The 25070-nt window shown below is 54.1% G+C and overlaps 1 protein-coding gene across 1 annotated transcript; it reads left to right on the top strand.

Annotated features, from left to right (window-relative positions):
- Nucleotides 1-3310: 3310 nt before the first annotated feature.
- LOC123349606 (C-factor-like) lies at nucleotides 3311-20258 on the top strand. The gene is made up of 6 exons (XM_044987800.1): nucleotides 3311-3542; nucleotides 4922-4973; nucleotides 14654-14841; nucleotides 16740-16898; nucleotides 18080-18190; nucleotides 19596-20258. The coding sequence occupies exons 1-6, from the start codon at nucleotides 3399-3401 to the stop codon at nucleotides 19707-19709; spliced, it is 768 nt and encodes a 255-aa protein (XP_044843735.1). The 5' UTR covers nucleotides 3311-3398; the 3' UTR covers nucleotides 19710-20258.
- The last annotated feature ends 4812 nt before the right edge of the window (nucleotides 20259-25070 follow it).

Genomic DNA, 25070 nt, shown 5'->3' on the forward strand with positions numbered 1-25070 from the left:
CATTGTATCTCCCTCCTTAGCCACTGCAGGCAAAGTTCTGGCATGGATCCTTGCAACTCGCCTTGTGCCCCTGTCTGAAGAAATTTTACCAGAGTCAGAGTGGTTTCCAACGATGTCATGGAACTGTGGATATGATCTTCACAGCATGGCAGCTGCAAGAAAAGTGTTGGGAGCAAAAGCAACCACTGTAGACAGCTTTTATTGATCTAACTAAAGCGAGTGGTGAGCTGCAGCCGGTTCGCACCGGTTTGCGCTAACCTGTTGTTAAATTTAGAAGCCCTTTTAGAACCGGTTGTTCCCCGTGGGACAAACTGGTTCTAAAAGGGCATTTAAATTTAACAAGCGCTCCCTCCCTGCTGCCTGGCCCCAGCTCACCTCAGCTCTGCCTCCACCTCCTGCCATGAATGCTCCTCCTTGCTTCTCCTCCCGCCCTGCTTCCCGCGAATCAGCTGTTCGCGCGGGAAGCCTGGGAGTGCTGAGAAGCAAGCAGGCTTCCCCGGCCCAGGAAGACGACGCTGAGGTAGGAAACTAGGGGGGGGCCCCCGTGTGCCACTGCCGGTCTCCAGCCACGGCCTGTCCCCGGCAGCCCGTCCCCGCCTCCCCGGCCCCGACCCTCCCCGGCCCTGCGGCCCCTGCCGCAGCACCCCCCCGCGTCCCCGGCCCCGACCCTCCCCGGCCCCGCATCCCCGACCACCGGCCCCGGCCGCAGCACTCCCCCCCGCCCCGGCCCCGCGTTCCCGGCCCCGACCCTCCGCGGCTCCGCGGCCCCGGCCGCCCGGCCCCGGCCCCAACCCTCCCCGGCCCCGCGGCCCCGATCCTCCCCGGCCCCGCGGCCCCGGCCCCAACCCTCCCCGGCCCCGCGGCCCCGGCCCTCCCCGCCCCCGACCCTCCCCGGCCCTGCGTCTCCAACCCTCCCCGGCCACCAGCCCCTGCCGCAGCACCCCCCCACGTCCCTGGCCGCGACCCTGCCCGGCCCCGCGTGCCCGACCCTCCCCGGCCACCCGACCCTGGCCCCGCCCCCCCATCCCCGGGTCCCCGCCCGGCCCCGACCCTCCCTGGCACCGCGTCCCCGACCCTCCCCGGCCACCGGCCCCTGCACACCCCCCCGGCCCTGCGTTCCCGGCCGCGACCCTGCCCGGCCCTGCGTCACCGACCCTCCCCGGCCACCCGGCCGCGGCGCGTTCCCGGCCACGACCCTCCCCGGCCCCGCCCGGCCCCACGTCCCCGGCCGCCCGGCCCCACGTCCCCGGCCGCCCCCCGGCTGCCCGGCCCCGGCTGCATCCCCCCCCTGGCCCCGCGTCCCTGGCCGCCCGGCTCTGGTCGCATCCCCCCCCCCACCCCACCATGCCCCCACCTACCCGGCTCTGGACACAGCCCCCCAGCTCCGGCCCGGCCTGGCCCCGTGGCTCCAGCCGCCCCTGCTGTTTTGCCATGGGGCTGGGCTCCGGCAGCGCGGGTCTGGGCATGGCAGCGGCCCCGTTCCAGCTCTGGCCGCGGCCCTCCCTGTCTCTACCCGGCCAGCTGCCTGGCTCTGGCCGCCGGGCTCCCGCCACATCCTCCGGCTCCAGCTGCGCGTCCCCGGGCTCCCGGCTCCAGCAGCGGCCGGACTGTAGCGCCCCAGCCACGTCCAGGCAGCGCGGTAAGGGGGCAGGGAGGGGGTGTTGGAGAGAGGGTAGGGGAGTTTGGGGGTGGGGGGTCAGAGGGCAGGGAACAGGGGGATTGAATAGGGGCAAGGGTCCTGGTGGGGCAGTCAGGGGACAGAGAGAAGGGGTGGTTGGATGGGGCAGGAGTCCTGGGGGGCCATCAGGAATGAGAGGAGGGGTTGGATGGGGTGGCGGAGGGTACTCAGGGTACAGGGAAGGGGGGTGGATGGGGCAGGGGTCCCTGGTGGGGGGGCATCAAGGAACGCGGGGGTTTGGTTGGGGCAGGAGTCCAGGGGGGGGCATGATCCCTCCTGGGGTGAGGAGGGAACCGGTTGTTATGATTTTGGCAGCTAATCACTGACTAAAGCCTTTGATTCAGTGAATTGCCGCGCCCTCTGGACTGTACTTTCTAAGAGCGGATGTCCTGATAAATACATCAATGTCCTAAAATTGCTTCATGATAACATGAAAGTGACTGTTCTGAGCTGCACTGGCTCCCAGAGTGAACCTTTCAAAGTACAAACAGGAGTCAAACAGGGCTGTATCATCACTCCAACAGTGTTTGGGGGTTTTATTGCTGTCACTCTTTACCTAATTGCTGGGAAGTTTACAGCTGGCATTGAAATCATTTACAGAATGTTTGATCACTTGCTGCTCTCAGTCTGTGAATCCCAGTCATCTTCAACAGAGAAACACTAGCTCCCACTGAATCACTATAAACAAAGGGCACATTTTCAGACACACCAGGCTGGCACTAATCAACACTTCCTTCCACTCCTTGTCTTTTTTCCTCTTAAATTTGATTTTAAAAATCTGTAAATATAAAGTATTATTAGTACCCAGCAGCATCTGAATTTCTCATCCTTCCATCCATGTCAACAAAAGGGCTCTGGGGATGCAGGGGTCTTGGGCAGAGGGGTTACCCTTGGGTCTGATGAGCTTCCCCTGGTTCTACAGAGAAGAGACCCCCTCTGGCGGGGGCATGGTGGTGGCTGAAGGCTATGCTCTGCAGAATGGTACACCTTGCACATCTGCCAGTTGCAGCATGCCCAGCACCCGGCTATGCCCTGGGTGGTCGTGGTTGGGACCTGGCAGCAGAGGTGTCCGAACAAAAGCTAGAAGCAACCTCCCTGCACTCGTGAGGCCAACTTTCAAGAGAACTCAGCTCACGGTCACCAATCTCTCAGCATGCAAAATAGCATGAGTCATGCCATGTTTAAGAAATAACATTTCCGGCCCTCTTTTGTTGTCTACTGAGTACTGAGCCTTCAGGAGTCACATTTTCAAGCATTTGCCTGAACCACAAGAGCTAATACTTTTACTTGTTTAAATGAAAGCTGAGCACCTCCCAGAATCCCATGACTCCAGCAGCTGGGGCTTTAAGGAAAACAAGTATTGGGGGACTCAGCACTACTGCCAGTATGATGGATGATGCTCTTGTGTTGAATGGGGCTGGAGGAAGATGGTGCTTTCTACATGCTGCTGACTGGGGGCTGGGAGCATGGAAGTGAGATCACCAGTGAGACACCAAGACGTGGGGAGGGGGGTAAAGTCCAGCTGTAAATGTCCTGGCCCCCAGAGGCTAGCTCAGTCCTGCAGCATGTCTCCCATCGGAGACAGGTGTGACAGTGCTGGGCAGACGCAAGAAAATGTCAACAAGCCTGGAGAGACTATCCCTCCACTAATATTTACCCAGCATGCGTTACAATTGTGCTGGCCAAAGTCCATTTCTTCTGTGAACAGTGAGGGGCAGAGATGTCTCCGCTGGCTCGGAATGTCTTGGTGACTGGATCCAATCGGGGTATTGGGCTGGAGCTGGTCAGGCAGCTAGTGGAGGGTCCAGACCCCCCAGAACACATCTTTGCAACCTACCGAGACCTGGATGGATCAAGAGGAAAGGTAGGAGAGCCAGGTGAGGGCTGGGGGGTCAGAGAGGCAGTCTCCGAAGCAGCTATATGGGAAAGGGGTTTGTCTGTCTATCTCAGGAGAAGGCTACCTACAGCACACATGCCAAAGGCGGCACGCGAGCTGATTTTCAGTGGCACTCACACTGCCTGGGTGTCCTGACCTCCGGTCGGGGGGGCTCTGCATTTTAATTTCATTTTAAATGAAGCTTCTTAAACATTTCAAAAACCTTATTTACTTTATATACAACAATAGTTTAGTTATATATTATAGACTTGTAGAAAAAGACCTTCGGAAAATGTTAATATGTATTACTGGCACGCGAACCCTGAATTAGAGTGAATAAATGAAAACTCAGCACACCACTTCTGAAAGGTTGCCGACCCCTGGTCTAACCCAATGGACCATCAGCGCGCCGAGCCTCCAGGGCACGTGCTCCCCTCAAGGCACTGAGCGGAACCAGCAGCAGTTACGGAGATGCTTTCTGCGATTGCTGGCAGGGTAGGCTGGGCGCTCTTGTCTCCAGCTGGGACTGGCGCTGGGAAAATCTGCATTAGAGTCTCTGTTGAGCAGCAGGCTCCTTCCCAGCACCTCAGCTGTGGCTGTTGGGTCTCCAATTCAGCACTAAGGTTTGCGCTGCGGTTAGGGCTGATGGAAACAAACGAGGGGGCAAAGCAGGCTGGGCTAGTGGCAGCGATTGCTGAGCTGGCCCTTCAGCACTAGCCCAGGTGTAAATCACCACCCTTCCTTGCTGCCCAAGGGCCCCTGGGGAGGGTTTGACTTCAGCTTACATTTCCCTTCTGCCCCTTTTGTTAACCTCAGGGCTGCAGAATCTAGGCTGGGAGCAGGGACCGTGCCCTGCAATAGGAGACTTCTGCTGTGTCTGCTCCCCAGCACTGACAGATGGTCTCCTCTTGATCCCCCTCTGCATCTAGGGAGGTCCAGCTGCATTGCCCATAAACCTCTCTCGAGCCAACTTATGGAGCTGAGCCTGGGAGAGACACTCGGGGTTTAACCTCGTCAGTTCCCGTGTGCTTTGGAAGCTGGCAGGAAAGACGCCATCTGCGAGTGCAAAACTGCCACTGGCACAGTTGATTCTGGGGCTTAATCATACCAAACATTGGTGACTTCAATGGAGCAGCACCAGCTCCACCACCTGAAGAGCTGGCCCAGTATAAGGAACATGTAAGGGTCCAGGCAGATGCTGTGCAGAGGTAGCTGTATGTCCAGCTGCTGGCTGTGTGGGTGTCTGTGCACTCGGGGGCGGGGCTAGGGCATCGCTTGCAGCAGCCGGAATATTGGAGGTGCCATTATTTCTGCTCTACTCGGACTTATTGTTCTAATTCCAGCTTCTTTTCTCGCCCCGTTTCCAGGCCCTGCAGGAACTGGCTGCCAAGTACCCCCCCGTGAGGCTGATTCAGCTAGGTATGGAATGATCACCCTGCACTGCACGCTCTGTGTGCTCAGCCTCAGTTAGTAAAGGGATTCCTCCTCTTGCTTCATACACCCAAAAAGTATCATTCCTCTGTCCCCAGGTCTCACCCCTTGAACTGTATCAGTACTAAAGTCAGGTGAGTCAAGCAGCGTTAAGGCTCATCCTCCTCAATTATCTACTTTAAATATTAACCCAAATAAAACTTGCTACATTGGAAAACAATTGGCATTTTGTCCTGGCGATACAAAAGTGCCCAAAAGGGTCAACATCTTTTTTAAAATGGTTCCGACATAACAAAAGTTAGAATGAAAAAAATGAATTGTAAGGAAATTAACAAAATTTAAAATAAAATAAAAGGCCAGAAAATGGTAACTATATTAAGCCTAAAAAATTAAAGAATAGTATCAAAATACAATAAAAAAGCAACTGGTATTGTTGCAACTACTGTAAGTGAAAAACAAGGTTGCCCAAAACAGTGTAGTTAGGGGAAAGAAAATTCCTTTAAAAAAAAAGTCCAAAAATCTTTAAATGCTCAAGTGGTATAATTTTTTTTAAGTTAATTAAAAAAAAATCAGTCTTGAAAAAAGTAATGAAATTGCTTAAAAACAGTAAGAATCTGGGGGTTTCCCAGCCTCTTAAAATGGCCCCCTCCTTAAACACAAAGTCTTTAAATAAAGGCAACCAGTAAAAAAAAAAAAAAAAAAAGTAACAAATACTCCTGTGCTACGAACACAAATAGTAAGCAAGCCTACAATGGTTAGCCCCAAAATTTGGCATTTAAGTCAAATAATTAAGTTGACTCCACCAAATGCTAATGTTAATTCTTACCTAACTGCAACAACAAAAAAATTAGCTAAAACTTTCAAGCCAAAAGGGATTAATTCTCACAAACTTAAATAAAATACAGCTGTTAAAGCCCGTATTTAAAATTATACGGGCTTTAACAAAGTCCATTAGCAAAATTTTACAAGAAACAGAGGATGGGAACTGTAAACATTTTCTAAGAGGCTGGCAAACACTCCCTGTACTAATCAGGTGAACCATAAAAACGAAGGCACGCTTACTTTGCAGGCCAAAAAACAAAAAAACCAAACCCTCGGTATAAGAGGCATGTTTTTAAGGTGCTTTTTATGCAGGGCCACAGTCCTCAAATACCAAGTCTTGTTTAAACAAGTAACCCTAATACAAACTAAAAAGTCATATAAAAAAATACAACCAACCAAACAAGGCAATAAAATAAACAAAGCTAATCTCTTGTCTCCACCAGAATAACTAACAAATAAGTAAACATAGCACTACTCAAATGGGTTAAACCACACAAAAATGTGGGTTTTGAAAGCAAAGACACCTGCTGTCAGGGACCGGGATGCGGGCAGTCCTGCCTAGTGGTTGGAGCAGGAGTCAGTAGCCAGGGATCCGAGCCCAGCGTCAGAGCCGGAGTGAAGGTGTGCCTACGCTGCAAAGAAAAACACATGGTGCCGAGTCTGAGAGACCAGGTCATATGACTCAGGCCTGCAGGACTTAGGAAATGGGGCTAAAAATAGCAGTGTAGCCCCAGGCGCCCACTCCAGGGTGCTCCGGGGCTCAAGCACACACTGAAAAAGCCAGGGGGTGCTCAGCCCCCACAAGCCGCAGGCAGAGGCGGCGCATGACTCCTGCGTTTGGGGAGGCCGGGCGGGAGTGCCAGAAGCTCACTAGCAGTGGGGGGAGCGGGGCCACTGGTGCCCAGACCATAGCCCTGCCCCCACTCTGCCCTGCGGCCTTGCCCCTGCTTGGCCTCCGACGCCCCTCCCGTGCTCTAGCCTCGCTCTGCCCTGCAGCCCCACTCCCGCTCTGCCTCTTCCCCCAAGGCCCCACCTCTGCTCCGCCTCTTCATGGGCTTCTCCGGCCCCTCCCCTGAGTCCCCGCTGCCTGCTCCTCTCCCTCGTCCCGCGAGGCCCCCACCCCCCCGCCTTTTCCCCCAAAGGCCCCCTGCCCACTAAGAACAATGATAGGAGGGCCAGCTCCAGGCACCAGCTCACCAAGCAGGTGCTTGGGGCGGCCACTCCGGAGAGGGGCGGCACGTCCAGCTATTCGGCGGCAATTCGGCAGAGGGTCCTTCACTCCCGCTCGGAGAGAGGGGCCTCCTGCTGAATTGCCGCAGGTCGCGATCGCGGCTTTTTTGGGGGGTCTGCCTGGGGCAGCAAAACCCCTGGAGCCGGCCCTGAATGATAGACACATGTTCAATGACTAAAATATGAAAGAAGTGTATAATTATGCTGAAAATAGCCTCCCCCAAAAACTGGCAGAGCTCCCCCAAAACACACACACACTTCTTCAAAAGCAGCCACTGGCAAAAACAAAAGTCAGGCCCTGTGAATGCAGGTGTTTCCGCTGGGTCCAGAGCTGGGCTCTGACGCCCTCCCTCCTCACTGGGGGCCAGCCCACCCCCAAGGCTCCAACACCCTTCCCTCTCACTGGGGGCAAGCCCCCCCCAGGCTCCAACCCACTCAGGAACATCTACACTGCTATTTTTAGCCCTGCAGCCTGAGCCCTGCAAGCCCAAGTCTGAGGCTTGGTGCTGCAGGTTTGTCTTTACGGCGTAGACAGGCGCCAGAGCCCAGAAATAGGAGCCAAGGGTCAGGAGTGGCTTACCTGGAGCAAGGCAGCACCGGGAACAAGCAGGCACAGGAACTACTGTAGCCCTGAGTAGCCAGCACCCTGCTCCTGCTGCTGGGCTTAAGAGCGGGTCTGTTGGTCCCCTCAGCCCATTGGGCGGTTTGGCCAATCACACAGCTCAGCTGGGACCCAGCTGTGCTTGTTACCTGCCCGCTTAACCCCCAGGCTGGCTAAGCAGGCTGTCTGGGGCTCGGACTCCTGACCCCTTTCCTCTTCATCCTCCTCCTCCTCCACTGCAGAGCCCAGAACGACACAGGTCTCCAGACAAGCTAACCCTGGCTGATCCTTGCCACACAGATATAAATAAACTGTGGTGCGCAAAACCCCTAAACATTTGTTTAATTTAACAGTCCCGGCCGGGTAACAACACTTTTAAGGCAACACTAAAAAACATTCAATGAGTTCCTCCGGCTAAGTCCAGTGGCAAAGTCTTTACTTCCTCATAACTTCTCCAGGAAAGAAAATACATTTTAATGAAACCGCATTTCCAATTCAATTCACTTGCCATTTGGCCGCGGGCGGTCCAGGTGTAATGGATTTGCATTCCTTTATGTTTTTAGAAACACTAAAATCAGGGCCCTTCTAGGAGCAAGTTTCCTGACCCACTTTAAAGCCAGCATTAATTTGAAAAGGAAATTTTACAGTTAAAAGTAAAATATTTTTCTCAGGAGAGTGAGTTTTAATCCATTTGTGCAGCCTGGTCAGAAGGCTTTCAAAAATATCCACCAAAGAAAACAACCCAAAATCCTTCCCTTCCCATGAGAAAAAGGGGAAGGGGGGCGTCCAAAAATTTAGGAAAGCACCTTCTCCTCTTCCTCCCATTCTCCACCCTTTTCCCCTCCCTCTCCTGTCCCACCCCCTCGCACATCCTGCTCCCAGGGGTCTGGAGCCAGGCTCCTGCCTGAGCCCAAATGTCTACACCACAATTTTACAGTCCTCTAGCCCGAGCCCGAGTCAGCTGACACTGGCCAGCCACGGGGGTTGAATTGCAGTGTAGACGTACCCACACAGGGCAAAGAGTCAAGCATGCTTCTGTCAGCTTTGCTAATGTCATTCGGGACGCGGTGCTGGCAGGACTCCTTCGGCTGGCTCACACCACGTCTCCACTGGGGGCTCTGCTAAAGCCTCTGTAGCCCAAACAAGCCCCAAACTAAAGTGTGGCTTGTAACTGAATGGAAAGGCTCATCCTTCTTTATATGCACCTGCGCTGCGTTACCAGTAACAGCAAGAAGGCCGGGGTGCAGGAACAATTTGTATGGTGGGGGAGCTGAGAGCCACTGAACCAAAATGTAAACCCCGGATATAATGGAAACCACTTCAAGGCAGGGGGTCTGGAGCACCCCTACTTCCAGCACCTATGAAGAAAGCTGTCGTTCCAGGACCAAACCCTGGCATTACACTAATAAAAATACCTCAAACATCAAAGTCCCTCACTAAAATTCTAATTGCTTAATCCTTCATTCTCTTGGCTCTGGTCTTCCCCCAGGGATGAGACCTCTTGCCTCTGTTGGAGTGAGACTCTTCTCTGGAGCCAGGGGCTTGGAGGGGTCTGCTCGCTGCAACCCTTGCAAAGTCAGGCTTCCTGCAGTGTCTGGGAGACCCTGCCTGCTGCCCCAAGTACCAGCTCCACACTCCCATTGTCCGGGAACCACAGATAATGGGAGCTGGGGGAGGTGGTGCCTGTAGGCAAGAGCAGCATGCAGAGCCTCCTGGCCTCCTGCCTAGGAACTGGCCCTGCTGGCCACTTGCAGGGCGCAGCGCAGAGCCAGGACAGGCAGGCAGCCTGCCTTAGCCCTGCTGCGTCGCTGACCGGGAGCCGCCTGTGGCAGGGCCACCCAGAGGATTCAGGGGGCCTGGGGCAAAGCCATTTCAGGGGCCCCTTCCATAAAAAAAAGTTGCAATCCTATAGAATCCTGTATTCTTGTGGGGGCCCCTGCAGGGCCTGGGGCTTGGAGCAAATTGCCCCACTTTCCCCCCCCCCGGGCGGCCCTGGTAGGTGTCCTGAGTTTTAATCCTAGTTCTTCCAGTGATTCACTCTGTAGCCCCAGGCCAGTAACTTCACCGTTTTGTCTCAGTTTTCCTATCTGCAAACCAGGGACAGGACTACTTCACTGGGCTCTTGTGAAGATTTAATAGAATAGTTAATGTCAAATTAGAACTCCAAACATATATAAGCATTATCTGAATGCTAAGTATATTTATTAACTCAAGTTAACTAGTCACACCAAAAAAACTGGAGAAGTCAAGCTTCCAGGGCCTCACTCCTTCACGCCAGACAGCGTTCTTTGTCTCCCTAGAGCAGCCAAGCAATGCCTGCTATTAAAATCCTGTACTCTTTACTAAGTGGAATCAATGGAAGTTCTGCCTGAGCAAGGACTGTGCATTGAGGCCCCCAAGTCAGTGGGGCTCTGACGGGTGCAAGGGTCTGCTCATCAGTTCAACTGTTGGCGTGGGGCGTAACTATGAACTCAGAGGTTATCTGTGAGTCTCAAAACATTTCTTGCTCAATGAACTGCCTACTTATTGTTCTCACAGGTTAAAATCCAAACATCATCACATCCATTACTGATTAAACACTGACAAACCAAAGCCACATTTAAGAAAAGAGTAAGATCAAAATACACATTTCAGGAGGATTGTCAATATATTTTTTAAAAACCCTATGGTTGGCGCCTTATGCTCCACAGGGAGTGAATAAGAAGAAGAAGAAGAATGCACTAGCTTATAGTGTCTCATTAATAAATAGTAATACCACAACAAAACATTTCCTCTTGAAAATTGTACATAACCAAACTGGTTGTCTTAAACAAAAACCAGCAACAACACGAACACACAATACCCAGGAAGAAATAATGACAAATATCCAAGTTGCCATTTGTTTAGAAACAGAACTGTTTATATTCAGTAATCTGGAACTAGATGGAACATAACTCTCTGAATCATTCAGGTAAACATCATTAATATGTCAGGTGTTCATTTTTTGAAAATCACAGCATCTTCATCTTCAATTTACATATAACATTAACACTGAAAAAGTATGAAAGCCTTGATGGCCCATGAAATAAACTGACTGAAAGGTCAAAAATCTTTTCCAGCATAAACAAGTAGCCCCAGCCAGGCCTGGAAGGATATAAATTCTCCCACCCTCCTTTGCACTTTCACCCACATATATTTCAATAGGCTTTTAGTGGTCTAACTTTTTAAAATACGTTCCAGCAGCTTGTTGCACTGTGTAATCAATGAGAGTTTGAATGACCCTAACACCAAGGTCCATTTCTATGGCTTTTCATGACAAGCATTTGTAGGTAGACAGATCCCCTTCACCCAAGACTGAGGTGAATGCAAATAGGTCACAAACAAATTAACAAAATGTTTGCTCTGAACACAAGCTTTAATGAGCTCCTTTAACTACTACTAGCTCCAGTGAACTTTACCCTCAGTTAACAAAAGTAGTGTTGTGCTTTAGGTTAAATTTAAACCAACTTTTAATGCACAGTTACCACGACACCAGAAATGGAAGCCTCTCTCCCCTGTCCAGCAGTACTGATAGAAATGGATGCACTCCATTTATCCATTAATTAAATCTCTCCCCAAACGTAGTAGCAATAATAATCCAATCTTTTTATAATCCAGTTACCCAACAATAACCTGATTAGATTTCCTGGAAATCTTTCATAGATCTAGTGGGGGTGAGCACAGAGTTTAACATGGTGCATTTCGTATTCTCTTCTTTTAGCTCCTCTCACACTCGGGAGCAGAGCAGCACGACCACTGCTAGACAAAGGCAGCTAGTGAATCCATATTTTCCCTGCCGAATGTCAGAGCTGGAGCCCAAGTCTGCCCCGCTTTACACTGCAAAGTGCCCCTGAAATCAGAACAGCGGCTCCCAAACTTCTGCTGGTAGGAAGAAGGCGGGCAGGGCCCTGGAGTGCCAGTGTGCCAGGCAGGGCCACCCAGAGGATTCAGGGGGCCTGGGGCAAAGTATTTCAGGGGCCCCCTCCATAAAAAAATGTTGCAATACTACAGAATACTGTATTCTCGTGGGGGCTCCTGTGGGGGCCAGGGCCGGGGGAAAATTGCCCCACTTGCCCCCCCTACCCCCCGGGCAGCCCTGGCCCATGGCAAGCCTGCGCCCCAACCTTGAGCCCCAACCCCCGGCCCCATCCCTGATCCCTCCACCCCCAAACCCAGAATCCCCTCCTGCACTCCAAACCCCTCATCTCCGGGCCCACTGCAGATCTGCAGCTCCAGCTCTCACCCCTTCCCAAATCCCAACCCACTGCCTCAGCCTGGTGAAAATGAGTGAGTGAGGGTGGGAAGAGCGAGCAACAGAGGGATGGGGGATAGAGTGAATGGGGTGGAGCTTGGAGAAGGGGCGGGGCAGGGGGCGGGGCAAGGGTGTTCAGTTTTGTAGGAGTTGAAAGTTGGCCACCCTACTTAATGCTGGACAGTGGTAGGGTCCCTGTGACTCTCTGGGCCCCTTTATTCCATTGAAATGAACCCAGCAGCCCTTTCAGAGGCACCAGGCGAGAGCTGCACCAGTGATCTCGCTCATCGAGTCACAGAATCACACCTGTCAGAGATGGGAAAAGCACCAGTGCAGCCCATCTACTCCCTCCGCTGCTAGAAATCCAGCCCAAAGGCAGAATGCTTCACCAAGCCAACAGCACAAGCCAAAGGACAGCGGGGTGACCAGAAAGGACTAAAATCCCCTGCACTGCACAGAGATTAGCCCTAAACTAACGCACCCCAGACGGGAGTGGTGGAAGCTCCCTAAATGTGGGGGGACCACCAGCGCCCGACCTATGGCCCTGCTGCCCCCTGCTGCCCCTTCTTACTGAGCCCCCATCCTCGCACCACCCATTCCTCTGAGGCCCCACCCTCACCCCTTCTTCCCAAGGTCCTGCCCCTTCTCCCTGAGCCCCACCCTTGCACCATGGAGTCTTACCAAGGAGTCACAGACACCCCCTTAGACTCCCCAGTCTATCTCGCCACCCCACAAACTGGGCTAGTGACAAAGGGTCACACCACATTCAGGCTGCTCCCATACCAGTCACTTGGTACCTCGGTCTCACACCAAAGACAACGCTGGTAGCCAATTCTATAGTAAACGCACAAGAGGGGTAGTAGCTAAGAAAAGGAAAGGAGAGTTATGGGAGGTTAAAGCAGGTGAAATGTATGGACCGGTGAGTCACAGTCTGTAATTCCAAATGGCAGCAGAGACGTAATAAACTGCCAGGTTCCCAAAAGTCTTTTCAGGGAACCCAGATTGTCTGTGGGAATCTCTGCTTTGCATCTGGGACCCTTCCCTGTGAGAGACCAGACAGTCCAGAGGTAAAGGCTCTTTCCCTGAATCCACATATTTAGCTTCTGCTCCCAGAAAACAAGCTGACATGGTGTCAAGGCCTCATCCCCGCTCTGGCACTCCGAGTGCAGAAGGTGGGGGCCCACAAGGATTTTAAAAATTAATACTGGCCACTCCAGGCTTGTATTAAACTCTCAAGGTTACAGCTGTTTTCTGACCTTGGCTTGGTAAACACTGCCACCACCCAAATGCAAAAAAAAATCCTTGCACCCAGGAAGTAGCACTTGGGAGTTCCTCCCTGTGGGGTACCCTCAACCCTTTCACCCCCCACCCCTTTCCAGGGAAGAGCTGAAAAAGAAAACAAAGGAAATCAGCTGTTGCTACCAGCTAATCAAACAACATGCACAAACCTCTTAGGACACCAGAAATCCAATCCTGTTCTTAAAAAAGGTAAATTTTATTAAAAACAAAAAAGAAAGGAAATACATCTGGAATTTATGCTTTTGCTAGATTTTAAAAGAGCAATTCCCAAAATTAAGCACCCAAAATAGCTTTCTTGGGGGGTCCAGCTTACAGGTTACAAGCAAACAAAAACATCTGAGGTTAGCACAGAAGAGTCCATTAGCCACAAGAAATAAACAGAAATAACCCTAATCGTGTCTTTCTAAACATTCCTGATCTACTTACACATTTGGGAGTTCCAGACACGTAGTTCTAGGTATGATCTGATGATTTTGGATCATACCTGGCTTAAAGCTGCTTACAGCATCGCTGCTCTGTGTCTCTGCTCTTCGGAGAACAACCACAGACACAAAGGGAAAGCTTCTTTCCCCATTTTAAAAAGTTCTAGCCTTCCCTTTGGATCTTTTGGTCAGGTGCCCTTTTCTTTACCTGGGGGACTTTGTTAAGCCTTTACAGGTAAAGAAAGCAGAGAACAGCCACCAAGAGGGACTTTGTAGCTAACTGGCTGGCTCAGTGTTCATAAAAGGGAGCCACTCCCCTCCACCCCCTTCATTAATCACACAGTCTCAGCTCCCTGGCTCCCCCCATCCAGGGAGTGAGAGTCCTGCTAGCTCAGCCTGTGTCGCTTGGCTCTTGCTGTCTTCACATTGCCTCTGGCTGGTGCCTGGGCCTTGCTCTTGGCCAGGGCCGGTGCAAGGATGTTTCACGCCCTAGGCGAAACTTCCACCTTGCGCCCTCCCCCGTCCCTGAGCCCCCACCCTGAGGCGCCCCCCCCGCACGACAGCTCCCCATCCCCCACCCTCCGCCCTGAGGCACCCCCCCTGCCCTAGCTCACCCCTGCTCCGCGCACGAGCACGAGCACCCCGAGCACACAGCACCTAAGCTGATTGGCGCCGCAAGCCTGGGAGGCAGGAGAAGTGAAGCAGCGACGGTGTCCTCGGGGAGGAGGCGGGGCAGGGGTGAGCTAGGGCGGGGAGTTCCCCTGCATGCTGCTCCCCTCCCCCTTACTTGCTGCAGGCGGCCCTCCCCGCCCTCCCCTGCCCCAGCTCCCTCCACCTAAATGCCAGCGGCGACTGGGGCGGCCGAAGATCCGGCCGCCGCGGTCGCTGCCAAAGAAAATGGTGCCACCCAAATCCTAGCACCCTAGGCGACTGCCTAGGTCGCCTAAATGGTTGCACCGGCCCTGCTCTTGGCCCCATGGAATGGCCGATCTGTCTCCTCTGCTCCCCCTTGATTTCCCTGCAGATGCGGTGAGCTTGGCCAGCGTGAGAGCAGCTGTGAAGGAGGTGGAGTCCCAGCTGAACGGCAGGGGCCTGAACCTGCTCATTAACAATGCAGCAATCAACTCCTATGCCACGCTGCAGTCAGTGCAGCCAGAGGAGATGATCTCTGTGTTCACTACCAATGTGGTTGGGCCGATCCAGGTGGCCAAGGTACGTATGGTCTCACTGGTTATTATTTACTGGGGAGAGGGCGAGGGAAGGGAAGGACTGGGAGGCGTGGAGAGACCTTCGCCCTATCTAGGGACTGGATTGAACGGAGTTCATTCTGTACCTGGAGCCACCCACTGTTTATCACAGTGTATTAAAAACTGTTAACATTATAAGCTATTGCTCTAAGTATAAGGGGTTTCCTGTCCTGCTTGTGGGCTAGCGGGAAGCATGGGAGCTGGGTCTTCAAGAAGTAGTCTGCAAAGTGCCAGCCTAGGGTGAGGCAGGGAGAGTTGTGCCTCTCTGCCTTAGGGAGCAGCCTGCTTTCTCTCTCTCTGTTTTGGGGTTCTTGTGTGCTAGGGGTCTGGATTCTAAGAAATAAAGTCATGTTATGTTGCAACCTCCCAGCAAGAGTATTAATGTTTTTATCGAACTTCTCTCTGTGTGCTCTGAACATGACATTTACAGCAAGTCATGGAAAGAGGAGAAAAGGGAATATGTATCATGGGCTGCTCAGCACCTCCTCCCGCCTGCACAAGGTATATAGAGCAGCGGAGACCACGCAGGAAGCCCGCCCTACCCATGCTGCAGCCAAGTCATAGGCTGCTCATTCAGAGTCAACACGCTGTAGCTTGCGTCTCCTCCATGCTGCTCCACTAGCTCAAGTGGATCGTTGGCCTTTGCAACTACTCATTATAGCTGCACAGAGCTGGAGCATGTGTGCTGACGTGCAGACTTGATTCTGTGTGTGCGTGTGTCTAGGTGCCTGTGTCTGTCAGTGTGCGCTGCAGCAATGTGGTGTGTGTGATATCCCCATATCTCTGTGCACACGGAGTGTGTGACTGGTGTGTCCATTGCCAGCTAGCTGGCTGTTCTCTCTCTGCTCCTCCTTGCTCCTGGCCCCCGGGGCTCCTTGGACTCCATACTCACTTGATTCTCTTCTTACCCCCCTGACAGCTGGGGGCTCCTCCCTTCCCTTCAGGGCTCCATCCACGTCTTCTCTTCTCCCTCTGCCCTCTGCCCTCAGGGATCTCAGTCTGGCCCATAGTCTCAACTTTCCCCTCTAACCCAGAGACTCCCACACCTACCTCATCGCCCCAGCTCACCTCCCAGTCCCTGCTCCTGGCCATCCCAACAGACATGGCAACTGCTGGAACTTCATCCTCTCTGGCCACTTCCTTCCCAGCTCCTGCCCCTGTATCTATCACAGCGCTGTCGAGATCACCTTCCTCTCCTCCTGCGACCTAGCCTCGTCCTCCTGCTTCCCTGTCCTTCTTTCTGGTTCTCCATAAGAGTGTTACACTGAGAGCTTCCACCAAAACCCCCCTGGAGACTGGTGTGAAGGCCCCACGAGGAGTTAACCAGAAGCTTCTGTTCCACACAGACAAAGGGACTTGGCATTTGGGCTGAGAGGCAGAGGGCTCTTGCTGACAAGTGTTGGTGTTTTGTGTGGGAGGGAAGGCAGAAAACACAGAGACTGAGGCCAGGCAAGATTGGAAAGGGAGACAGAGAGGCAGGAAGGGAGCCAAGCGGGGCCAGCAAGGGCTCTGTGTATGACCCTGGGACAAGCTAGAGGCAGTTTGTTGGTCTGGCGCTGGCTAAAGAGGCGTGGGGGCTGTACGCTAAGAAGCTGCTCCTTTAGCTCTTGGCTCCCCCTGCATTCGAAGGAGCAGGACACCAGGCTCATCAACTTCTGCTTCCCGCTGGAACAGCCCCAGGCCCTGCGCTTTGACTAGCCGCTTGGCTCAGAAAGGGGCGACAGGACCATGGCCGAGTTACCCTGCCGGTGGCAGGGAAGGCGGGGCTCCATCACAACTGCCATGTCCACAGCTCAGCGCCACAGCTCAGGCGAGTCCCAACACCATGATTGAGGAGGTTTCTTGGGGTTTTGTTTTCATCAGGAGTTTCTGCCCCTCCTGAAGAGGGCAGCTGAGGAAGCCGGAAAGGAGGAGCTGAGCTGCAGCAAGGCAGCAATTATCAACATGTCCACTAAAGTGGGCTCCATCGAGCTGTGCTTCAACGTCCTGGAGATCCCCATGTACCCATACCGTGCCAGCAAGGTAAGCTGCGTTCCCCACTCAGCTTCAGAAAGTGGGGAGAGCGTCAGGCCACGCCGCCTTGTGCAGGGCCTGGGTGTAATGGACAGTGACTCGGGAGCTCTGCTTTCATAGAATCATAGAATCTCAGGGTTGGAAGGGACCTCAGGAGGTCATCTAGTCCAACCCCCTGCTCAAAGCAGGACCAAACCCAACTAAATCATCCCAGCCAGGGCTTTGTCAAGCCTGACCTTAAAAACCTCTAAGGATGGAGATTCTACCACCTCCCTAGGTAACCCATTCCAGTGCTTCACCACCCTACTAGTGAAAAAGTTTTTCCTAATATCCAACCTAAACCTCCCCCACTGCAACTTGAGACCATTACTCCTTGTTCTGTCATCTTCTACCACTGAGAACAGTCTAGATCCATCCTCTTTGGAACCCCCTTTCAGGTAGTTGAAAGCAGCTATCAAATCCCACCTCATTCTTCTCTTCAGCAGACTAAACAATCCCTTTATTTGGTGTCTGATTCCAACTGGCTGTTCACCATGACCAGAGCTCCCCCTCCCCCCACGCCCAACAGACTCTGGCTGGGAAGCTCAGCCCTTGGAGGCATAGGCCCCAATAACACATCTTCCCTTCCAAGCCCAAACCTATGACAGTGACACTAAAAACCAGCATTAATACAACACACAATTACAAACACCTAATGACTAGCCTTTCTACCAATGCCCAGTTAGTCTCTGCAGTGCCCTGTGCTGTTGGTCCATGGGTGGCCCTGTTAAGGGGAAAGGCCCCGTTGCCTAAACTGTGCTATGGACATGCCCTGTGTATCCTGATGGAAGGCGTACAAGGCCCCTGGGTTTGCTGGTGGTGTGCATAGCTTCCCAGTTCACCCAGCCAGTTAACCCCGGAGAAATACAGAGAAACTCCAGCTAAGTGAATGGAGTCACTCTGGATTTACTGGTCCAACACCACTCCAGTGTGGAACCTGGGCAGGAAACATGACACCAGCCAGCCGCATCTCTGAGGAGGCACCAGGCCAAACTTCCCACTGGAGGTTTGATTCCATTCCCACACTCTGAACTCCTATCTGACTGAAGCAGATCCGTGGAGTGGGAAGGTGGCTGGTAGGAGATCCCTGCCACTGTGGTCAGCGTGATCGGCAGCGAGAGGCCCTTACAAAGATGTGGTTTATTTTCCAGGCTGCTCTGAACATGGTGACGAGGTGCCTGGCAGCAGAGCTCAAAGACGCTGGGATCTTGTGCACTGCCATCCATCCCGGCTGGGTGAAAACCGACATGGGGACAGAGAAGGTAGTGCCCAGCAAGGTGCCAGGCTGGCATGCTGACAGCGCCTCTTGGGAGGTGTATTCCTCATGGCTCGCTTCAAAACGAGCAGCCCCCACTCCAGCAGTCACCTGTTCTCCCCGCAGTGAAGTGCCCCGGGGGCTTGCTTCCATTCTCAATGCAGCGCCGTGCCCTGTAAGGCCAATGGCAAGCGAGAGACCCCAGTCCGAGCAACTGCTTTGAATTCAGCCTCCTTTAGGTGCAGGAGGGTCGAGTTCAGCTGACGCTGGGGTGAGAGCACTGAGCCGAAGAGTCACCTACCCCCAGTCCAGGCAGCACACGGATACAGCATCCCCCAGGCAGGGCCGGCCCATGACCCAATGGCGCTCAAGCAAGGAGTGTCCTCGGCTTACCCACCCCCTTTGTAAAACATTTGAATACCCAGATTTGTATTGCATTGGGAGCCCATTTCACGACTTCGCTGCATGATTTGCAGGCATGAGTTATCACAGTCAGATAAGACTATACATTTGCTAAGAACAAAAGCAGCACCCCGAGCCTGGTGCCCCCCCAAGTCCAGCATCCCAGGCGGTCGCCTGTGTCACCTGCCCCTAAATCCAGCCCTGCCTCCAGACGAGCCCAGAAATCTCGCCCCAGCCTTCATCCCACAGGCCATTGCAGGAGCACACTGGGCTCCCGCTCACATTTTCCCCCCGGAGTCCTTTCCAATGGCAGGTCCTGCATCCCGTACTCACAGGGCGCAGTGCTCTGACCGGGGAGCCGCCCCAGCGAAATCCAGGGCCTGTGTGGGCAGTGAACCCCTACCACTGTGAGGAGGGGTCAGCCTCTGGGCTCCAGAGGCTGTGATGGCTCCGCTCTGGAATATTGAATCAAAGTCTTCCCTGGTGCCGCTCCATGTCCAATGCCCTTACCCCAGAGACGAGTCCGGCCCTGTCTGTCTGACACGGTGCTGGGCCCAGCTGGGCCTGGGCCCTCCTGGCTCCTGGGCCTGCTCTAGAATGATGGGGCAGCAGAGGGGTGTCGCAGCAACCTTGGGGAGGAGCAGCCGGAGCACCTGTGACTCTGGGTGGGGGAGGGAGTCTGTTATGGCAGCGCAAGCTGAGACGCATGGCATGGGGCATGCACGAGAGGGATACACTGGGCCAGATCCTCTTCTGTGAGGGGACGGCCGTAGGCCGATATCCCCAGCCCCAGGGGAGTCTCCTTGGGATAAAGCCACCATGGCTGCTCCTACCCTCTCCACCCTACCACTGGCCCAGGGCACATGGCTGAGGGAAGGGGCTGTGGCTGTAACAGCCCCTGGTGCAGAGCAGCCCCAGGATAGGGGAGGCCCCCCAGAGTTGCACTGAGGGTCAGGCCCCACGTGTCTAACCAACCTCGTGTCTCAGGTATTGACCTTTGTCGCCCACAGGCCCCTCTGACCGTGGAGTGCAGCGTGAAGGGCATCCTGAGCGTGCTGGCAGGCCTTTCGCAGGCAACCACCGGGGTGTTCCTGGACTGGGAAGGGAAGAGCCTGCCCTGGTGAGGGGGCTCCTGGCCAGCAAGCTCCAGCAGGCCCAGTCCCCTGAACAGCTTCCCCGCCGTGTGCCACCTCCCGAGCTAATGGTCTGTCTTCCCTAGCCGTGGGTAACCCCCGGCCCCAGCATCCCCTGCTCCGCTCTGGTCACGCTCAACCTCTTGGCAAAGCTCTCTCTCCTCCCACCCCATGACGCGCCACACGTCCTTATGAAATTTCTCCTTCTTCCCTGCCTCCGCTGTAGCCACCATTCTCCCCCCACCTGCTTGGTACCCATTTCCTCTTGGATTAATTACCCTCATTAACTGTTTGTATCAGTGTAGTGCCCCCGAGCCCCAGTCCTGGCCCAGGGCCCAGCTCTGCTGGGTGCTGCGCAGTCACCGAACAGAGAGACGCCCCAAAGAGCTTCCAGTCTCTCTGTGAGACAGGAGACAATGGGTGGGGGGTACAGACAGACCAATGGGGGGCGTACTAGAAACAATGACTCGCTATTGGCCTGCATGACAGGCCGGGCTCTCAGCTCACCAGCAGCCTGGCCCTTGTCAAGTGCCTGGCGGCATCGCATTCCCCCTTCTCTGGCTGCCTTGCTGGCTGGAGCTCCTTCTTCCTTTCCTGGGCTGCTGCTGCTGGCTGGAGTGCTTCTTCCCAGGACTGCTGCTCCTGCTAGCACGGGAGAGTTTGAAGGGAGGATTGGAAGGAGGGACCCGTGCAGCTGTTTGCAGGGAGCTCTTCCCAAGCATGAGGGGCAGCATGAAGGTGAAAAGTCACTAAGCGGGCTGGGAGGCTGGCAGTACGGGCAGAGCAGAGGGGAACGACGATAGGGCGGGTGGGGACAGGCCATGACAGAAGGAGAGCAGTGGAGGGATGGAAAGAGAGGGGTGATGGGCTTAGAGCACCGGGCTAGGAAAAGGATCTTTGCAGCAGATTCTGTCTGGATCTGAGCAGGGTGAGACTGCGCTGGTCCCATTTCCATCCGTTAAGCCAGGCCAAGGCCGAAACCCTTTCCTCCCCCACTTCTCCTCCTCGCTTTCTGCTGCTTGTCAGTTAATGACGCTCCCATGGGTTGCTGTGACCACTAGGAGCAGGGAGTATCTTTGACCTGCAGCTTTCTCTCTCCAGCTTGTGTCCCATGTGGCTGGACCTTGCAGCTCTCCTAAATATCCGATGCGGCTGCAAGTCACCCTGCCCCTCAGGTTCTGCAGTGCTCTGTCCACATCTCCCAGCAGCCTCTCTCCAGCCAGCCAGGCTGGTCCCAGCCCGTGAGCTTTGCTGTCCCTGCCTCGCATCTCTTGACGTCCCAGCTCGCTCTGCTGCATGGGCTCTCTCCCCTGTCTAACCATCTCCTCCCACCCACCATTTCCCAGTGGCCCTGCCCACCTGCCTTCTCCCTTTTATTTCTGCCCGTTTGTAAAGCCAGCCAATTGCAGCTTCTAGGCACAACTGTCAGGGCCGGCTTTAGGCCGATTCCCCTGATTCCCCCTGTCATAGGTTTATTCCCCACTTTGAACTTTAGTGTCCACAAGATGGGGACCTGCATGGGCTCCTCTAAACTTAAATCCTAGTTTAGATCTGGTACACTGCCACCAGCTAGAGATTCCAGTGTCTAGCACACTCCCTGTTCCCCCAAACTTTCCCTGGGGAACACAGATCCCAACTTCCTTGGATCTTAACACAAAGGGAAATAATCCATTCCCCCCCCCACCTTCTTCCCCCCCCCCCAGTCCTTGGGAGAGATACCTTGATTCAAACTCCTTGAATCAAAACAAAGAGGGATTCACTTTTCCCCCCTCCCCTTCCCCTGAAAATCCAAACAAGGGAAGAAATTAATCAGGTTCTAAAAAGAAAAGATTTTATTAAAAGAAAGAAAGAAAGTACACGATCTCTGTAATACCAGGATGGAAAAATATACAGGGTCTAGCTTATAAACCTGGAGAGGCTTTCCCCCCCTCCTTTCTCAGAATAATCAAAGTAACAGCAAACAGAAATAAAGATATTTCTCCAGCAAACACACAATTGCAAATGCAGAAATTAATTATAAGACTAATCCGCCTTTCTAATACTCACTATACTGAATAGTAGGAAATACTTCAGGAAAACTTGGAGAACTTGGAGATATGTCTGGCCCCTCTTAGATCCAAAGAGAGAACAAAGACCCAACAAAGAACACAGACAAAGACTTCCCTCCACAGAGATTTGAAATTATCTTGTCCCTTGATTGGTCCTCTGGTCAGGTGTTCATCAGGTTACTGAGCTTGTTAACCCTTTACAGGTAAAAGAGACCTTAACCCTTAACTATCTGTTTATGACACCCTCGAATCGGGCCCCGTGCCTAAGAGGGCCCCGTGCCCATGCCTAAGAGGGCCCCGTGCCCTAAAGAAGAGCGCCTAACTTCTTAATTTTTACTCACCCGGCAGCAGTCTGGGTCTTTGGTGGCACTTCAGTGGCGGGTCCTTCAGTGCTGCGGAAGACCCGGAGCGAGTGAAGAACCCACTGCCGAAGTGCCGCCGAAGACCCGGACCACCACCGGGTATTCAAATCGGGGCCCACACTTCCTAAGCCGGCCCTGACAACTGTGCCCAGCGACTCGCTGAGGAAGGTGACCCGGTGCCAACTAAAACAAAGTCCCCTCCCAGCTCCCTCCTGCCTTCCCAGTCCCCCTCCCTCCCCTCCTCTCTGGGCCTCAGCAGCTCCAAGTCACACCCTGGTCCTCTCAGGTCACACTCCCTGGCGCTCTTTCTGCAGTTCTATCAGCCGGGTGCCCCCCACCCCCGAGTCTCTCTCTCCTTCCCTTTTCCAAATGCTGGAGCCCTCTGGGGACTCGTGGTTTTCTCAGGCCCTAGCATAGCTCCAGTCCTCCCACCTGGCTCTCCGTGGGCAGCAGGCTGGCTTTGGTGGGTGGTTATTGGTGTGTCCCTCTTTGGGGCCCAGCCCCCCGCAGCCAGTCAGATGTAACTGCCGAAAAGCACCGGGCCAGCACACTCGGCGCGTCCGTCCTCCCCTTTCCCACCCACCCCCCTGTTGAGCGTCTCGGTCTTGTGTCATGTGCTGCTTTCGGCAGGACGAAGCCCATAAATTCTGTGCACAGCACTGGCCTCTCTAGCCCATCTAGTCATGTCTCTGTGGTTGTGAGGGAGGCTCGGTGCCCCCATGGCTGCATGGGGCGTTGCTGTGGTTACAGGTGGATGTGGCTCTTTTCAGAGCTGGAGGTGGGGAGGAAGCTTGGTTTCAGTGCCCCTCCCCCAACAGACCTTCCCAGTCTTCCCGCAGCCCAGTGCTGCATGGGGAGCCCCAGGCCGCGTCCCATGGGTTTGGGCCACGTGCTCGGTTCCACCTTCCTACCATTCCCCTGTGCAGCGCCTCTGCCACGGTGAGATAGCCACTGGGTGCCGGAGGTGTCGCGTCCCCGGGGGAGCTCTGCGGCTTTAGAAACACTTGCGCTGGTTTGGGATGTGGCTCAAAGATCTGAGCACGAGGGAGCCTGAGCTCCCCAAGGCCAGACGTCTGCAAAGGGTTCAGAGAGCAACCGCGATGGGGCAGGGTGCAGCCAGGGGCTGGCAGTGGGGAGCCCTGGAGCCGACACAGCAGGCAGCATTTCTCCAGAGCACCAGGTCGGTCTACCATGGGGAGAGAGTCTCTGGTCACTAAGTAAGTTATCCCACAGGCCACCTGCAATAAACCACTCTGGATAGGCCATGGGGCTGCCTAGGGGCAGGCTCAACGTGCACCATGGCTTGAAAATGCACCATGTTATCACAGTGCAGGGCACCTGTATTCCCCCAGTGGGGGCACCTCCACTAGACTCCAGGCGCCTCGCCATCACCGCTCACATCTCTCTCCCCTCTGAGCAGGGTGTTTCCCGGCTGCACAGCTCCCTGCCTTCATCTGCTATCCCCCAGCTAGGTAAATGCCCCAGTCAAGATACCCACAGATCTTCCTAAGTGAGCACATTTATCCTTCAGATGAAGCGTCACAGAGAAAACAACTCAAGATCCCACACGTGTGCTCACCAGAGACCACCCCAACTCCTACAAGGGCTGTGGTTGAAGATCTGTCTGCTCCGGAACTCCCGCCAAAGTTCAGTCTGTCTGGTCCATTGTTTTAAAAGTGGCCTTGAAGCACATCCACTTCCCCGTGTTTGCATTCGTCCTGTCTCCTCAAAAGAAGATACGTCCCAGCCCACGATAATACAGAAGCATTTGCATTTTTAACATGACAACCTCCTAAGATACTTGAGCTTAATCAGTAAGGACGGGCATATCTGTCACACCAACATGCATACCGGCCGAGCAGAGAAGGGTGGGCTTCGCTCCCTGTCTCTGGGACACACCGGGGCGCCACTAGGCTCTTTGGGGGGGGAGTGAACTGAGGTGTGGAGCTGAGAGCCCACGACACGCAGGCAGGACAGAGCGAGCCCCAGAGTTCACAAAGGGACGGAGGGTGTTTCCGCACTAGGGCTGGGACACATTCCCGGTCCCTCAAGTGGCCATGCCCTCATGTCGGGGGAGGGGGAGGTGCTAAGGAGTCCATAAGCGTAGGCAGAACCTAACCCTCCACCCCCCTACATTATTTGTCTGGCTGGAGGGACGGAGAGGTGAGGGCTGGTGCATCTCACACACACAGACCCTTCTGTGCAAGGGGAGCTGGAGATCTATGGGGAAGACGTCCTCCAGGAGAGACCAGCAGCAGCAGCAGCTCCTTCTTCTCACCCCACAAGAGAACACTGATGGGCCTGAACACTGGGCCCTACCAGTGATTACCGCGATGTCACACAGGTCTCCCATGCGGGGGACGTTGGCACCGCCATGCCGGTGAGCGATGTATACGAGCTCGTTGCTGGCTTTCTGGGGTAGGGACAACCACTTCTTCAGCATGGGAGAATAACATGACGGGGAAAGGAGTCGAGGGAAGCTGGCTGTATTTTAAAGAATCCTTATTGAGGTTGCAGGAACAAACCATCCCGATGTGTAGGAAGAAAAGTAAATATGGCAGGCGACCAGCTTGGCTTAACAGTGAAATCCTTGCTCGTCTTAAACGCAAAAAAACAGCTTACAAGAAGTGGAAGATTGGACAAATGACCAGGGAGGAGTATAAAAGTATTGCTCAGGCATGCAGGAGTGAAATTAGGAAGGCCAAATCACACTTGGAGTTGCAGCTAGCCGGAGATGTTAGGAGTAACAAGAAGGGTTTCTTCAGGTATGTTAGCAACAAGAAGAAAGTCAAGGAAAGTGTGGGCCCCTTGCTGAATGAGGGAGGGAACCTAGTGACAAAGGATGTGGAGAAAGCTAGTGTACTCAATGCTTTTTTTGCCTCTTTCTTCACAGATAAGGTCAGCTCCCAGACAGCTGCACTCTGCAGCACGGTATGGGGAGG

The sequence above is a fragment of the Mauremys mutica genome, chromosome 14, assembly GCF_020497125.1.
Source record: "Mauremys mutica isolate MM-2020 ecotype Southern chromosome 14, ASM2049712v1, whole genome shotgun sequence".
NCBI classification, from domain to species: Eukaryota; Metazoa; Chordata; order Testudines; family Geoemydidae; genus Mauremys; species Mauremys mutica.

Excerpts from the sequence above, each read along its gene's own strand:
- LOC123349606 (XM_044987800.1), top strand. The coding sequence starts at position 3,399 with ATGTCTCCGCTGGCTCGGAATGTCTTGGTGACTGGATCCAATCGGGGT. Across the intron at positions 3,543-4,921 it reads TGGATGGATCAAGAGGAAAG|GCCCTGCAGGAACTGGCTGC; the intron begins GTAGGAGAGCCA and ends CCCCGTTTCCAG. Across the intron at positions 18,191-19,595 it reads CCGACATGGGGACAGAGAAG|GCCCCTCTGACCGTGGAGTG; the intron begins GTAGTGCCCAGC and ends TGTCGCCCACAG.